The sequence below is a fragment of the Phodopus roborovskii genome, unplaced genomic scaffold (assembly GCF_943737965.1).
Source record: "Phodopus roborovskii unplaced genomic scaffold, PHOROB, whole genome shotgun sequence".
NCBI classification, from domain to species: Eukaryota; Metazoa; Chordata; class Mammalia; order Rodentia; family Cricetidae; genus Phodopus; species Phodopus roborovskii.
The window spans coordinates 18,397,293-18,412,631 of record NW_026126558.1 but is presented as its reverse complement, the minus strand read 5'-3'; the positions used below and the strand labels follow the sequence as shown (position 1 = coordinate 18,412,631).

At 41.4% G+C, this 15,339-nt stretch overlaps 1 protein-coding gene across 1 annotated transcript in view; it reads left to right on the top strand.

The window, feature by feature from the left end:
• Hydin (HYDIN axonemal central pair apparatus protein) overlaps nucleotides 1-15,339 on the top strand; it is a 343,862-nt gene that overhangs the window by 124,643 nt on the left and 203,880 nt on the right. The window contains 2 exon segments of the mRNA XM_051201355.1: nucleotides 3,743-3,966; nucleotides 11,314-11,381. Of these exon segments, the coding sequence (XP_051057312.1) occupies nucleotides 3,743-3,966; nucleotides 11,314-11,381 (292 nt within the window).

Sequence of the window (15,339 nt, the reverse complement as noted above, 5' to 3'; positions counted from 1 at the left end):
CTACGGAGCCAGCACAGTTGCTCCTCACATTTCTGGCTGAGTAAGCTGGGACTCAGAGAAGGTTTTTTTCCTACTTAGTTAATGCTAGATAAAGTACAGAGGGAAGGTTGATCAGGTGCTCCTACCGTACAGCACCTGGAACCCAGGCTCCCTCCGTCTTCACAACATTCACTTCTATCACATCCCTGCAAGATTGCAGTCCCCCCGTCACATGCTGGCTGAAGGAGAAAGAGCTCTGAGGAATGTATGGGAGATTTTTTTTATAGGAAGCAGCATTGGAGGTAGCATGTCACACTGTCGAGAGTACTCTATTATTTGTATGTGTCTGCAAGAGAGAACAGAATATAGTCATGATGATAGTATAGAAGAAGAGAGATGGCAAGGGACGCCACAGGTGGTAAAAAAAAAAAAAAAAAAAAAAAAAAACTTGGCCAAGCTACTCAGCTGTGAATAAGAGGTAATTCCCTGGCATTTCAGTCCTTCGAGTTCTCAGCAACCCATCTTTCCACACCAAGTAAATCCAGTCTACAAGGAGAAGTACCTACATGACATGGGGACAATGCTCTTCATTCCCACACTCACTGGAGTAAGTGATCTAAATGAAGTAAAGCAAAGGTACACAGATGTTAATGTCAGGAAGGTGATGCACATAGGCACACAATCGGAATGATATTAAGACATAAATAAGAGGTACACAGCTAAAATTTCTGCTCTTAAGAGGAGTCCCCGAGGCAGAGGGAAAAAGCATGGCAGTTCTTGTTCTTTGATGTTGCCTGTGTAATTTATTCCACTTGCACTCTCCTTACACCTTACAGATTGTACTTTATAGATGCCACATCAGGAAGAGACAGTTCTGATGCAAAATGGACATAGTGCCATAATAATACATTTCTTAGCAATTTAATAGGCATGCTCAGATCTTAACTGCAGAGCAAACCCCAACCAGCCAAAGTGTTCGGTGAGATGAGGCATCAGATTGGACAGAGTTGAAAAGTAACAGAGAGGAACATGGTGAGATGCTTCTCCCAGCAGATTCTGCACTCTAGGCATCTTCAGTGCTGATGCTTTGTTGCATCTCAGTGAACTCCAGATTTAGTGAGAAACTCTTACTAATGAAGGTGGATAGTAATTGAGGAGGGCACTGGACGTGACCTCTGGCCTCCAGTGCAGACATACATGCATCTGTGCACACAAGTACACATCCACAGGAAAGCACACATACCTGCACGCATACACACGCAGAGTAAAGACCTGCCATTTTCAGAAAACCTGGGGAAGATATTCATGTTAACCAAGTAATAATAAAAGCAACAAACAAAAGGGGATTTGTGCTTGTGTCCAGAGGAAAGAATAAAGGGCCATGAATGCCTTAGAGAGTGACCTTCAGGGTCACAGACCTAACCAAGATATACTGTATATGTTTGTGAAAATTTCAAAAGAAAGTAAATAAAAATACTTTTTTAAAAAAGAATAGTCTACAAGTTACCACAAGCTTATGTCAGTTACCCTTTAAATATAGGTAAATTCCATGCTTACAGCGATGGACTTACACTAGGGTGTAAGTATCACTTTTGTTTGTAAACTCTGGTTCCTAGTGCTACTCTCACAGTTACATGAATTAAGAAATTTATCCTTATAGAAATATGAAAAGTTAAGAGGACAGATTGGGAAGTATTAGGGCATGGAGAAATTAGGGAGTTTGTTTAAAATTGCTTAGTTAGGAAGTTAAAGGCAAGTTTGGGATTTGAACCCAAGCTGTTTGACTCCTGAGTTCTCTTCCATAGCCATTTTCTATGCGGTCTCTTTAAAAGAGAAGAAGGAAGCACTACCAGGCACTGTAGAACAAGGAAGGCCGGGAATAAACATAAAAAGACGAGCCAAGCAGCAAGCAGCCTTATTTATGCTTTTGTTTTGGTGCATTGGTTGTCTCTCATTGGCAGCAGTGGCTGTGGTCCTCTGCAGAGGACATGGCATTCTGTCTTACCTGTGCTCTGCTCCAGAGCTCAGTCTCCTCCAGCCACAGCTGATCTCCTTGGCCACCTCATGCACTGTCCTGTCAAAACAGTAGGTGCCATGTGGTGGGGGCTTCCTCTGAGCAGGGCACTGGGTTCCCATTACTCCAAACATGCCGTATCCTCCAAGATACTCCCCATCCTCCTGCCATTCCCACCATCGCCCTTTACCACTTATCTCAAAGCATGCATCCAAGCTAGCCAACCACATCTCCTGTACCTCTCCCTCCCTGGACACTTGTCCTTTGGACACCCCATCACAATCACTCTCTTCCTCAAGGTCAGGGTAACCTCTCATTATCCATAAGACCCAGAACTCTTTCCCCAGAGCTCATTCTGCTGACCTCTGTCCTCATATGACTTTTCTAGGACTCCTTCCTTAGCTTCCAGCATATTCTGTCATTCCTTAGCATGTCTCTGACTTGTCTCACATTTTTCTGCTAAATTTCTGGATGTCTTTGGACACTTTTCAGTCTTCACTTAATCTTAGCCTCCTCATGCAAGTGTAAGAACTAGCTAGCTATGTGCCCCTCCTTGCTTGCTTTCTAGAGAATATTTGAGAGGCATTCTAAGAGTCTTCATCTATAGAAAGAATTATGATCAGTCTCCATATAGCATGAAGAGGACAGATAACTAACTTGATTTGATTAACTTCCAGTGTCTTGAGTGTGGATTAAGGGATGTTCCTATGCATCAAGAGAGGAAGCTGATTACCTTTCTAGTGTGAAGGCAGAATTGTCAAGGACTGGAGACAGTGTCTTTGCAAGGCAAGAATAAAACAGTGTGACTGCAGTGCAGGTTCATGAACACAGATGGTGAGGTGTGAGCTGGGAGCACCAGATTGAAGCCAGTCATGAGCTCCTCGCATGCACACTCAAAACCTACAGGGCAATCAGATGTAGGCACCGACATGGTGCCAAGGCATTAGTATACAGGAATAAGGTTCTGTAGTAAAATGATTGCTTGCCTAAGAATCATCAGATAGCCACTCATCCAATGGTGTTTGAGATGAACACATTCCAGGAGGATGATATCTCAGCACCACAGAGAGCATCCTCATCATCTGGAGTCCTTGTGACGTCTGATTAGTAGTCTCCAAGGTCTGATACATACACAGGCGGAGGCAGTTGCTGCTGCTCTACTCTGCTTTGCTTTCTTCCTCCATGGCCTGCACTTCACCTTAGTTTCTTCATGCACAGGGGAGAATTATCTACCTTCCCATGGTTACTTAATGGAGAATATTTAAAAGGTAGTCTAAGCACCTTCATTCCAGTCTTTTAATAGTATAATTCAGATGACTGATAATTTTAAAGATTTTTTAAAAAAAGTTTTTAATTATTTGTATATGTCAGCTGGGAGTGTGTACATTTGAGTGTGGGTACCTGAGTGTGGGTACCAGAGCTGGAGTTACAGGTCATCATGAGCCACCCACTATGGATCCTAGGACCTGAACTTGGTTCCTCTGTAAGAACAGTATGCACTCTTGGCCTCTGAGCCATCACTCTAGCCCCAACTAACTTAATTTTAAAGAAAACATTGAAAGAATAAAATGACCTTGTGACTTAGGAGTCCAATCTTCAAGCATTCAGAACACTAGACAGTTTATCTCTCCTGGAAGTTTCCTTTGGTTATAATTCCTGAAGTTTTCCCTGATGCTGAATATATATCCGTATATTTAGTACTGACTGCGGTCCCCTTGACCTGATCACCTTTGGCTTTGATTGACACAGGCGATCCTGTCCAACAAAGGCAGCATCGACGCCCTCTTCAATGTGATCCCTCCAACTTCAGCCTTGGGGGCCTGCTTTGTTTTCACTCCTAAAGAAGGCATAATTGAACCGAGTGGGGTCCAAGCTGTCCAGATCTCCTTCAGTTCTGCCATCTTGGGGTACTTCGAAGAAGAGTTCCTAATCGATGTTAATGGATCCCCGGAGCCCGTGAAATTGACCATTAGGTATGGTACATTTGTAACTAATGTAGAAACAGATGGGAGTTTTCCCTTCTGCATTCTAGAGCCTCAAAAAGTAGGTCACATCTTGGATGCCCATAACTGTCTGTTGATATGAACCCTTCAGCATATAGGATGTCTAAAATGCCCACCAGTGTTTCTTTCCATAATGGATGCCATCATAATATGGATGCAGATGCTATCTGGGTAGCTGGCTTTCCTATAAGTTGTAACCTATAAAATAAGGGCTTAAACACTGACTTCTAGTTACACTCTATGGTTTACCATCCAAGTATTAACCAGGCCAGGCCTTTCTGAGCTCCTGAGATCAGCTGGGCATGTTCAGGATAGCATTGTATAGACTATACCCCATGCTTCCATCTATTTGGAGAAAACAAGTTATTGCAGTAACCGCTGAATCAACCTGTGTTCTTGAAAACAGCTTGTCTAATCTCACAGTTTCTCTGAACCTTTGTCATTTGTTTTTATTATATGGAAATTCTGTAAACAGTCTTATTTATAATTCCCTCAAGCACTGTGAAAATGACCACTTATTAGTTTGTTAGGCAAGGCTAGATGCTTTTAGCTTTTATGATAAAAGTTTTTTGAAGGCTTTTCCAGCTGTTTGTGTTAACTGATGGTCATGAACAGCACAATTTGTCCTTGGGTTTTTAAAAAAAAATTCTCTTTTTGCAACCTACCAGGCAGATTTACAATATTGACTCCTGCTGCTTCAAAAGACCATTTCTACCAAATAGAAAGATCTTACTTTCAGAACATATCATCCTGACTCTGGTGTAAAATAAAATACATGGAAATCTCTCTTATGGTTAGTGATAGCAGCAGGTCAGGTGTCCCTTTGAGCCTGGGATAGCATAGAAAACAGACACACTATGGTACCCCCCAAAAAATGTATTGATCTCATTCAGAATCTTGAGATCAGCCCAAAAGCAATCACCTTTTATTCTCAAATTCAATTCAGAACACTTTTATGGGCTAGATTGTGTCCCCTGGCAGAATATTGAGTCTTAGCACCTTAGAATGTGACTGCTCTTGGAAAGGAGACCCTGAAGTAGGTAACTTAATTAGGATGAGGTCATATATGTGGACTCCAATCCAATAGATTTGGATTAGAAGTGAAGATTAGGGCATAGACACAATAGAAAAAGACACAGGTAAAGATGCCATCTACAGCTGAAGGCAGAAGCCCTTGGGAAACAGCAACTACTGCCAAGTCTCACCCTTCAAAGAAGGACAGAATTGAGTTTCTATCATTTTCTGTCCAGTTTGTAGCATTTGATATTGTTGTTTTTGTTGTTGTTATAGAGGAGTCCCTAATAATCAAGGAAAGCAAATGACCTCATAAGGTGTATGCATGGGCACTCAGCCCATCACAATTAGGATTTTTCTTAAAGTCTCAAGACTTATCTGAAACACTCTCAAGACATTTATAATTTCTCCTTCAATACATCTGTGTTTATTATAATATTAAAAGTCAGTTTAGTCGTGGTGGTGCCCATCTGTCATCCTAGCACTTGGGAGGTAGAGGCAGGACAATTAGGATTTCAACATCATCTTTAGTTATAGGGCAAGTTTGAGGTCAACTTGGGCTACATGAAACCCTATCTTTAAAAAAATTATTCTAAGTTAGAATTGTTTCCCAAATATTTGAAAGCACAGACTCCTCAAGAAGGTACAACATATGTGCACTGACTGACCCATGATTTACATCCTTCAGGCACCTGTACTACATGAGAAAGATGGAAGGGCCCTTTCCCACAGTATGAACATCAGTCCATCTCTTACATCCATACCAATTCACACCTCATGGCAAGCTGTTCTGGTCCCTGGAGGCTTCTTTATCTGTAGCAGATCAACTCTTTAAGCTTTTGAATCAAACTTTCTGACTTGATTCAATTCTTGACATCGAAACGTGTTGTCAAGAATAATGCCCCCTACAACATCCAGCATGCCAGCATGTCTCCATTCAAAGGCACAGTGAAAACAAAGGCTTACAAATCTACTCCTTTGTGTGTTTAAGGAAACTGATACCCCTATGACTATAGACACTTTAATCCTTAACAGTAAACCACCAAACCAACAAGTAAAGAGATTAAACACCAGGATCAAATGGATTTTACCCCGAAATTCAAGGCTGGTTCACATATGAAAACCAGTTAACTTGATGCAACATTACAGTGTCAACAAAATAAGAGAAAGTCTAAATGGTTGTATCATTAAATATAAAAAGGCGTTTGCCAAAAAACCCACAGTCTTTCATGATTTCAAAAGGAAATGAACTCAAAAGCTTAGTAATATAAAGAAATTTCCTCAGCATAAACCAGAGACCCAAATTCAAGAGCCAACACTATGAAACTGTTTAAAGTAAGCACACATAAATATGCATGACTTTGGATTAAACACTGGTTTCTCAGACAAGACACCTAAGCACAAAGCAAGTAAAGACAAATAAATAAATTAGACTTCATCAAAATGCAAAACAGATTTGTGCTTCAAAGTACACTCTCAAACCAAATGGGAGATGGTATTTGCAATTCACATATCTAATAAGGGAACCCTAACTAATATATATAGCAGTTGCAATGCAATAAAAAGGCAAATAACAAAATTTAGAACTGCACAAAGCTTTTAAGACACTTAGCTCACAAAGATATATATATATGAGCAATAGCATGAGTGGGGAGGCATATATCAAGAAATCCACCTTACCCTTGTGTGGCTGATCAAAAGAAACACAGTGGAAAGTGAGTACTAGTGAGAATCTGGGGGGATCAGAGCACACATATGTTAATGATGGTTACTGCTGACCATCCACTTGACAGGATGATCTAGAATCACCTAGAAGACAAACCTCTGGGCTTCTTTGTGGGGGAATTTCTCAATTGCATTAATTTAGGTGGGAAGACACACTGTAACTGTGGGTAGCACAATTTCATGGGTTAGGGTCTCGGGCTAAATAAGGAGAAAGATTCCTGACTGCAGGTGTGATGTGGCCAGTGGCCTCAAGCCCATGCTGCCACACCTTCCCTGCCTTGATGGACAGTGCCCTCAAACTGTGATCCAAAGTCCTTCCTTTAATGAATGCTTTGGAAATGTGAGATACTGTAGCTAGTGTAAATAACAGTCTTGCCCTTACCTCAGGTAGATGAACATTGACCCAACAATGAAGGCATATGTCCATACATAAACTTGTACATGAGTGTTTATAACATCATTATTCATATTAGGCAAAGGAAAGCAGTATATGATAAATCTATTCATGAAATGTTATTGACCACAAAAGAGGGTTAAAAAGGAAAGAAGTGTGGATTTGGGCTATGATGTAGTACAATGGATGAATCTTAAAACAGCTCAACAATGAAAGAAGCCAGTAATATGCACAAGCATGCACATGCACACACACATATATTATATAATTCCAATCACCTGAAAAGCTGAAAATAAGCAAAGCCATGTAAATCGATAGGTTAAGGATAGCAAGATCAAGGGCAATAGCTAAGAACATGGGTTTCATTTGAAGGCACTGAAAGTGTTCTATAATTGTGCCTATCACACTTCTTGTTAATATCCAAGTGCTATTGATGTGTACATTTTAAATGACTGAGTTGTGAATGCATGTGAGTTATGTCCCAGTGACACTGTCTTTACAAGTTTCTGAGAGCCTGTAATATTGAATGAGGGCTCTGTTATTTCCTGAGTAAATATTTGTAATAATGTGTATGAGTGCTTGTAGGTATGTGCACATAAACTTGAGGAGGTCAGAAGAGGGTGTCAGAACCGCTGGAGCTAGGGCTACATACAGGCAGTCATGAGTTGCCCCGTGTGGATGCCAGGAACTGAACCCAGGCAAGAGCATTGGTTGCTCTTAACCACTGAGCCGTCTCTCCAGCCACATGGGTGGATTTTTAAAATCCCCGATCTCAGTATCATAAAGTAGAATTTCATGTCACTAGCACCTTTTAAGCCATGTCCCCTGAGTTTGCATGCTCCCCTCTACCTTCTTTTTCAATGTTCATTTTGTTTGCTCTCAATGAAAGGGGAAACTCAGCTGTAGAAGGGATGCTTGGGCTTTATCCCTGAACAAATTGCCAATTCTAAGAGAGAAAACAAAAAACAAAACCCGCATAGATTTCCTTCCCCCCACTTCACTTCCTCTCAAACTCAGTGGTGCACATATTCAAAACTGTCCTAGCACTTTCAACCATGCAGTTATTTAGAAAGCTCCATGAGCCACTGGTATCACAAATAAATGTCTAGTTACATGAAAATAACATGCAACAGATCATCTTCCCAGCCCTGCATCCTTATTAATGACTTCACTTATAACTTTCTTAGGCCCTGGTGTCTCAGGAAATGCCTATGAAGTTAATAGTATGAATTCTAGAACTTTGCTTCTTATTCTTTCATTGCCAGGTGCCCTGTCCCAGAATCCATGTATTTTGGATTAATACACCTTATATTAACAAATACACATTTGCTGTTTCTAAAGATCCTCTAATTACATGACCCAGTATTTTTTATGGTAACATTTTTTTTATTTAAATTTGAATCAAGCTTGTTTTACATGTCAATCCCAGCTCCTTCACCCTCCCCTTCTCCCCTCCCCTCCCAATCCCGATCACATCCCCTTTCTGCTCCCCAGGGAAGATGAGGCCTTCCATGTGTCATCTTCCAAGTCCATCATATCACTTGGAGCAGGGCCTAGGCCCTCCCCATGTGTCTAGGCTGAGAGAGTATCCCTCTATGTGCAATGGGCTCCCAAAGTCCATTTGTGTACTAGTGATAAATACTGATCCACTACCAGAGGCCCCATAGACTGCCCAGTCCTCCTAACTAAAACCCACATTCAGGGGGTCTGGATAGGTCCTATGCTGGTTTCCCTGTTATCAGACTGGCATGACCCAGTATTTTAAGTGGTTTTAAAACATATCCCAACAAGCAATCCTGTTCTCTCTGTCTCTGTCTCTCTCTCGGCATATATAATTTTATAAAGTTTCAACTATTGCATAGATATGTTTGATATTCCAGTTGTCTCATTTAACTTGTCATGGCAATCCCATCAATTCAAGTCTTTGGAACGATCACATTAGCAGGTTGTCACATTGCTGGATGACTGGGTCTTGGCATAGGCTCTCTTAATATCCAGAAGAATATTTCATTGGAATTCATGTGACCACATCCAAGTCCAGGTGGCATCATTTAGTCACAGTTCTCACAGTGACCAGAGCCTTTGATCAAATATGATTTATCTCTGGGTCTTTCAACTTGGGCACTGATTAAATGACGGCTTCGTGCAATTTCCCCTGCTCTTTTCCTGCTCCCTTTTATCCCTGTTCATTTCATGTACTTCTTGATCTACTTGAAACTTTGGTCTCCAAAAGTGACTTTTCCAACTCAACTGTCTAAGCCGTGAGCTTCTTTGGCTTTGTTCTCAGTTGGATCCTAACGCACGGCTGCATACCAGGCAGGCTTTTGGAAATCATCTCTGATCATCAGCATGAAACAGAGTCATGAGAACAGATTTTTTACTTGCAACTTTCCACATTGAGTCTTGGCTGTGGTCACTCCTCCAGGCTTACAGAAGCCTCTTAGCACACTGGAGCCAAGTCTCCAGCAGCCAGCAGCCCCACTAAGGCACCAGTGTGTTGCATGTGGCAAAATAGGTATCTGTGTGTCTCTAACAGTGAAATCTTTGCCATGTGCACAGAAGATTGTTTAGCCCTCACCTTTGCTCTAGACATTTAAAAAGGTTGGTCACGGAGAACGATTGTTGTTAACCAGTAAACAAGAATACCTGCCATATAAGCTTTCTTCAGCTTAGCACAAATTTAGTCTATTAAAATGATATAGACTTTTTTGTTTTAGAGATCTGTAGATGAGAAGCTCAACACTTGTCTTAATTTAGCCAAGAATAAGGCAATGGCAGAAATAAGAAGCCCCAGGAAAGAATTCGTTCCCCAAGATTTTGCAGCACCTTGAGGCTGTCTATTCTCTTTGACCAATGTTGGGAACAGCATAAATCTATGTGTAAAAGTATAACTATTTAAAAAGTAGTTTGACAATATCTCTATTCAGTAAAACAACAGTAGTTGGTTCCCGCCTAAGACCTATTACCTCTCTGACCATGGGATTTTTACCAATTTTACAGTACCAGATATGAATTTATTCCCATGGAACTAGCCTGAAATCCAGCCACTTTGTGTTGGTTACTTTAATAACAGTTGTGCTACTATTGTGCCAGTGAACATGTCTTGCTTGTCATGTTAATATTGTAGTGTGCAGGGCTCACTGCTGAGTAAGATCCCTCATCATTTTTTTTTCTCTCTAGGGGCCTGCATAGCACTTTCCAACACTACAGAAGCCAGCCCACAGGGAGAACATTTACAACATATATTTTGTTTGTTTATTTCTTTTTCATTTTGCTTATTTTTAACACTTATTTATCTTTAATTATGTTTATGTGTGGTGGGGCACATGTGCACACATGAGTACAGGTGCCCAGAAGTCAGAAGAAGGCATCAGACTCCCCAGATTTGGAGTGTTAGCCACTCTATGTGGATAATGGGGACTAGATCCCAGTCCTCTGCAAGAGCAGAGCATGCTCTTAACCACTGAGCCATCTCTCCCAACTTTTGTTTCTGGACAAGTTGATTACAGAGTATATGATTCATCCAAATCAATGACATATTGTAGCATTATTTGGTGATCTGGCTTCCTCTCTCCTGGTCACAAGTAGAAACAAGGTTATACACTAATCACACTGTAATTTCCTAAAACCTATAGTTTGTGACATGAAGACTTTTATGTGTATGAGCATGTGGTATGCATGTGTGCATGTATTCATGTTCACGTGTGTAGGCACACATGTGCATGTTCGTGTGGAGGCCCAGTGTGACATCAGGTGTCTTCCTCAATCACTGTCTGCTTATTTGATGGGGCAGGGCTCTCTCAATGAGCCCGAAGTTTACCAATCCTGGTCAGTCTGGCTAGACGTCATGTCCCAGGGACTGGGACATGTCCTGTCTCTGTCTCTCCAGTGCTGGTCTCACAAGTGACCACCATACATGCCCAACTTTTATATAGGTACTAGGGATCCATATTCCTAAGAAAACTCTTGCACACCAGTGCTGTGCTCGCTAAGAAATACCACAAATTCTCTGGAAAAAGGATGTAATGACTACTGTGATGGCTTGTCATATCATGGCTTCTTAGAGTCTGTCCTTGGCTTCGTGCCAAGGTTTGTTTATTAGCGTGTATCCTCTTCTTGGCTGTCATCATTCCCCTGACTCACTGATTCACCCCTACTTCTCCAATTTGTGTTTTGACTTTCAGAGGCTGTGTCATTGGACCCACATTCCATTTTAATGTCCCTGCTCTCCACTTTGGTGATGTTTCCTATGGTGAGTGACTTTCTTTCTTTTTGTGGGGAGGGGTGTGTGCATGTGTACACTTGTGTATATGGGTGCACACGTGTGTGTATACATGTGGAATCTGGAGGATAACCTTGAATGAATATCATCTCCCTCCTTTGAGACATTGGCCTGAAGCTCACCAGTTAGACCAGGCTCTCTGGCCAGTGAGCCCCAGGGACTAGGATTATAAACACATGCCACCACACCTGTCTTTTTATGTAAGTGTCGGGGATCAAACTCAGGTTCTCATGCTAGCAAAGTGTTTGGGCTGGTTTTATGTCAACTTGACCGAAGCTAAGGTCATCTGGGAAAGGGGAACCTCAATTGAGGAAATGCCATCATCAAGTGGGCCAGTAGGCAAGCCTGTAGGGGCATTTTTGGTTAATTACTGACTTTGGAGGTCATACTGGTGCCATCTTTGAGCAGATAGATGATACTAGGTTGTATAAAAGAGCAGGTTGAGTAGGCCATAGAGAGCAAGCCGTACGAAGCATCCTACCATAGCTCTCTCTCAGTGCCTGCCTCCAGGTTCCCACCCAGTTCCTACCCTGATGTCCCTCAATGGTGGGACTGTTACCTGGAAATGTAAACAAATAAGCCCTTTCCTCCCGGTGTTGCTTTTGGTCATGGAGTTTGTCATAGCAATCGAATGCAAACTAACACATCAACTAAGCCATTCCCCCAAGTAATAAGCTTTCCATTTTAAACTTAGAAATTGGATAGAATATTTTTGAGGCTCTACCCACGAAAAGGAAGGTTTATAAAGCACCTCACTTAACATTTTAATAGCAGGTCAAGAGGATTCCTTCCTGGGTGTCAGGGGTATCTTGGCACTTTTTATAAACTATATGTAAACTAGAAACTAGGTCCTGCACATTAAGAGCTACCCACAGCAACCATATGCATCATTTCTCTATCTGAACATCCAGTCTTCTTTGTGTCGGGGATTTGGAGGAGATGGTAGTAGTGGTGCTGGTGCTGATGATTTTGTTTTGCTTCTTGCAGTGCTGGGTGTCAAACCCAGCCTTGTGCATACCAGGCAAGTGCTCTTTCAGTGAACAAAACTCCCAGACCTGCTCTGTATCTAAATGCGAATTCTGTTTTGCCCATCTGGCTGCACAATAGCCTTCTTAGAGAGATGCTTTCAAGTTTATGAGGGGTGGGTGTGGATTGATTCCAGGGTTCTATTGTTCTAGGTTGAAGGATATTCCACATGTTTGTGTTGTTGTCTCACTTGGCATCTGCCCTGTGACATTTCTGCCTGTGTATGTTTCCCCACTGATGATAAAGTGACAACAGCAATAGCAGCGGCCTCTCCCTTGCTTATTTCTAGAGACTTTTCACTGCTGAGTGTGTGGCATGCAGTGGTGTGCTTGAACTTTTCAATCCTTCACAGAGGTACAGTCACCTCTTTAATAAACAAAATTGGAGCCTCGAGACGTATAAATCATTTGCCAAAGCCACACAGTATTGATGGAATTGCTATTTGTTTTGACATCTGCTTTTGACTGGGATGTTGCCCCAGCAAGGCAAAATTTGGTCCTTAATGCCAAAATAATAATAAAGTATAATAAATATTTATGCTCTTCCAATGTCCAATCCTATGTAACCAAATCCTACCCCGTTTTTCTTGAGAAAGAGCATTTAAGTCATTTTTAGTGGGTTAATTTGCTCTGACTTGAAATTAATTTGCCTTCCGGTTAGAAGGTGACTATAGGAAAAGCCCAGACTGAGAACTGCTGGCTTAAATCTACATCCCTGCTCCTTCCCAGCCCGTTTCATTGTTTCCTGTTTGTTTTGCTTTGTGTTGAATGGACCTATCTACTGGAGGAAAATAGTTCCGTAGGCGGAAACTTATTCATAAAGTGTTTGTCACTTGTTGTACATTTGGATGTTAAGGGAACACTGTATTAGGTACATAGTACAAGTATATGTACTTTCCTAGATTACATATCTCCTGTCCAGAATTCTTTATGTGACTAACTACAGAAGTGCCACCTCATTTGCAAAATGACCTACACACGTTTCCCTCTGCTTTGTGAAGATTCTTAGTTTCCTAGAAACACTAGGATCCTCTTGTCTAAAATATCCCATGAACCCCCAAAAGTCCCTCCATGGTCATTTAATTTTTGGTCATGCATGTTACTGAATCGGTGTGGTATCTTCTCTAGGGGGGCTATCGTTTAGTAGTTCCCCACACATCATCTTTTTGAAGAATCTGCTGCTGCTTCTGTGTGCTCTTATGAGCTACAGCTTCCAGTTTCTTCGAGAAGTCTTGTGGGTGAAGATTCTGAACAGTGGTAGAGCACTCACTTAGGCCCTGGATCCCCTCCCCCCAGTTTTAGTAATAGACAGACAGAGTTCTTTTTCAGATTTATGGGTGTGTTGCCTACATGTTTGTAAGCACACTGTGTGTATGCAGTGACCAGTGGAAACCAAAAGAGGGCATCAGATCCCCTGGAACTGGAGTTACAGACAGGTGTGAGCCACCATGCTGGGAGTCAAACCAGGGTCTTCTGCAAAGAGTCGTCGGTGGTCTTACCACTGAGCCATCTTAGCCCCAAGAGAAAGCTTCTTAGGGGACTTTTGAAGTTAAATAAAATGACAACGTTGACGGAGAATTAAATCTTTTGAGAATGGTTCCTTTGAATTGATATCAAGTACAGGTAGAAGTATAAGCACTTCTGTGAATCCCTGAACATTCTGTCCAGTCATGTTGATAATTATCCCAAGACCTGGCCACAGACACTAGCTGGAAAGAATGCAGATGTTGAGAATTGTAAAATACTTTTATTCAGGTAGAACTGTGGATAAAACAGACTGCAGATGGAATAGGGAAGCCAGAGGCCTATGCACAGCGTTCTTGCTAATGCCCATTGGGTCTAACAAACCAACATGCCCTCCTTAGGCATGTTGTAAGGTGAAGGATGTGGGGCAACACTAACTAGTACAAGGACTGTGCTGCATAAGTTATAATGTGTTTTATTCTGTGAAAAGCTTCTGACTAAGGGAATTGGTCTGGGCAATTATTTGGAGGATCATGTAACTACAGAATCAATCCATTTTTCATAATACCCTATTTTAGTAGACCATTTTCTCATTAATGGCCAGGTAAGGTAAGTATAGTTTTCAGAGTCATTATTGGGCAAGCTCTGGAGAGTCTAGCAATTACATGATTGTGAAGGTGACCTTTTCATCAGTCTCTTTGGGATTGCTAAAAGAACATGGTTTGGGGCAGAAAAGTGGATATTATATCTAGGAAAAAAAAACATGTAAATTATCCTGTGGTTGTTCTTGCTTTAAAAGTGAAAGCAACAATAAAGCCTCCCAAGAAATCCAGCCAAAAGTCAGTTTATTGCTGTTCCAGCAAAGGGACCTACCTCTCTTTCGAAAGGTGTTCGAGTCTCACCAAGGGGAAGGCACTGAGACTGGCTATAACCTGACACAGAACTCTGGGGAGGGGTGCTACTGTTAGCCTCTGGCTGGCTATGGCTCAGATCACCAAGTCTTTCCTGGGAGAGCCTATTACTAGGTACTGTGTCATCAGCCCTGAGAGTATAATTCTCAGAAAGGACAGGTACAAATTTTGTCACCTCCTGGCAAGTTCTAGATCAAACAGCAGACAAAACTATGTAGGCTTCTCCTTTCACACACTGGAAAATAGGAGTGCATATGATCCTATATTTTAAGAATCTGTATTTTATGCAGAGAGTAGAGGCAAAATACACTCTACAAAAAAAATTCAAAATAACTAGCAGTAGAGGCCACCTGGATAATAATCAAAGGCCTTGTTTTGTATCACTGTTTAACCTGCATGACTTAATGCATGATAAATATTCTTTAGTTAACTTATTAATGAATTGATGATTTAAGGAGATAACAGAGTGAAGATAAGCAAAGAGAATGAATGGCATACATTTGTGAAGATGAGGATGTCACAAAGGAA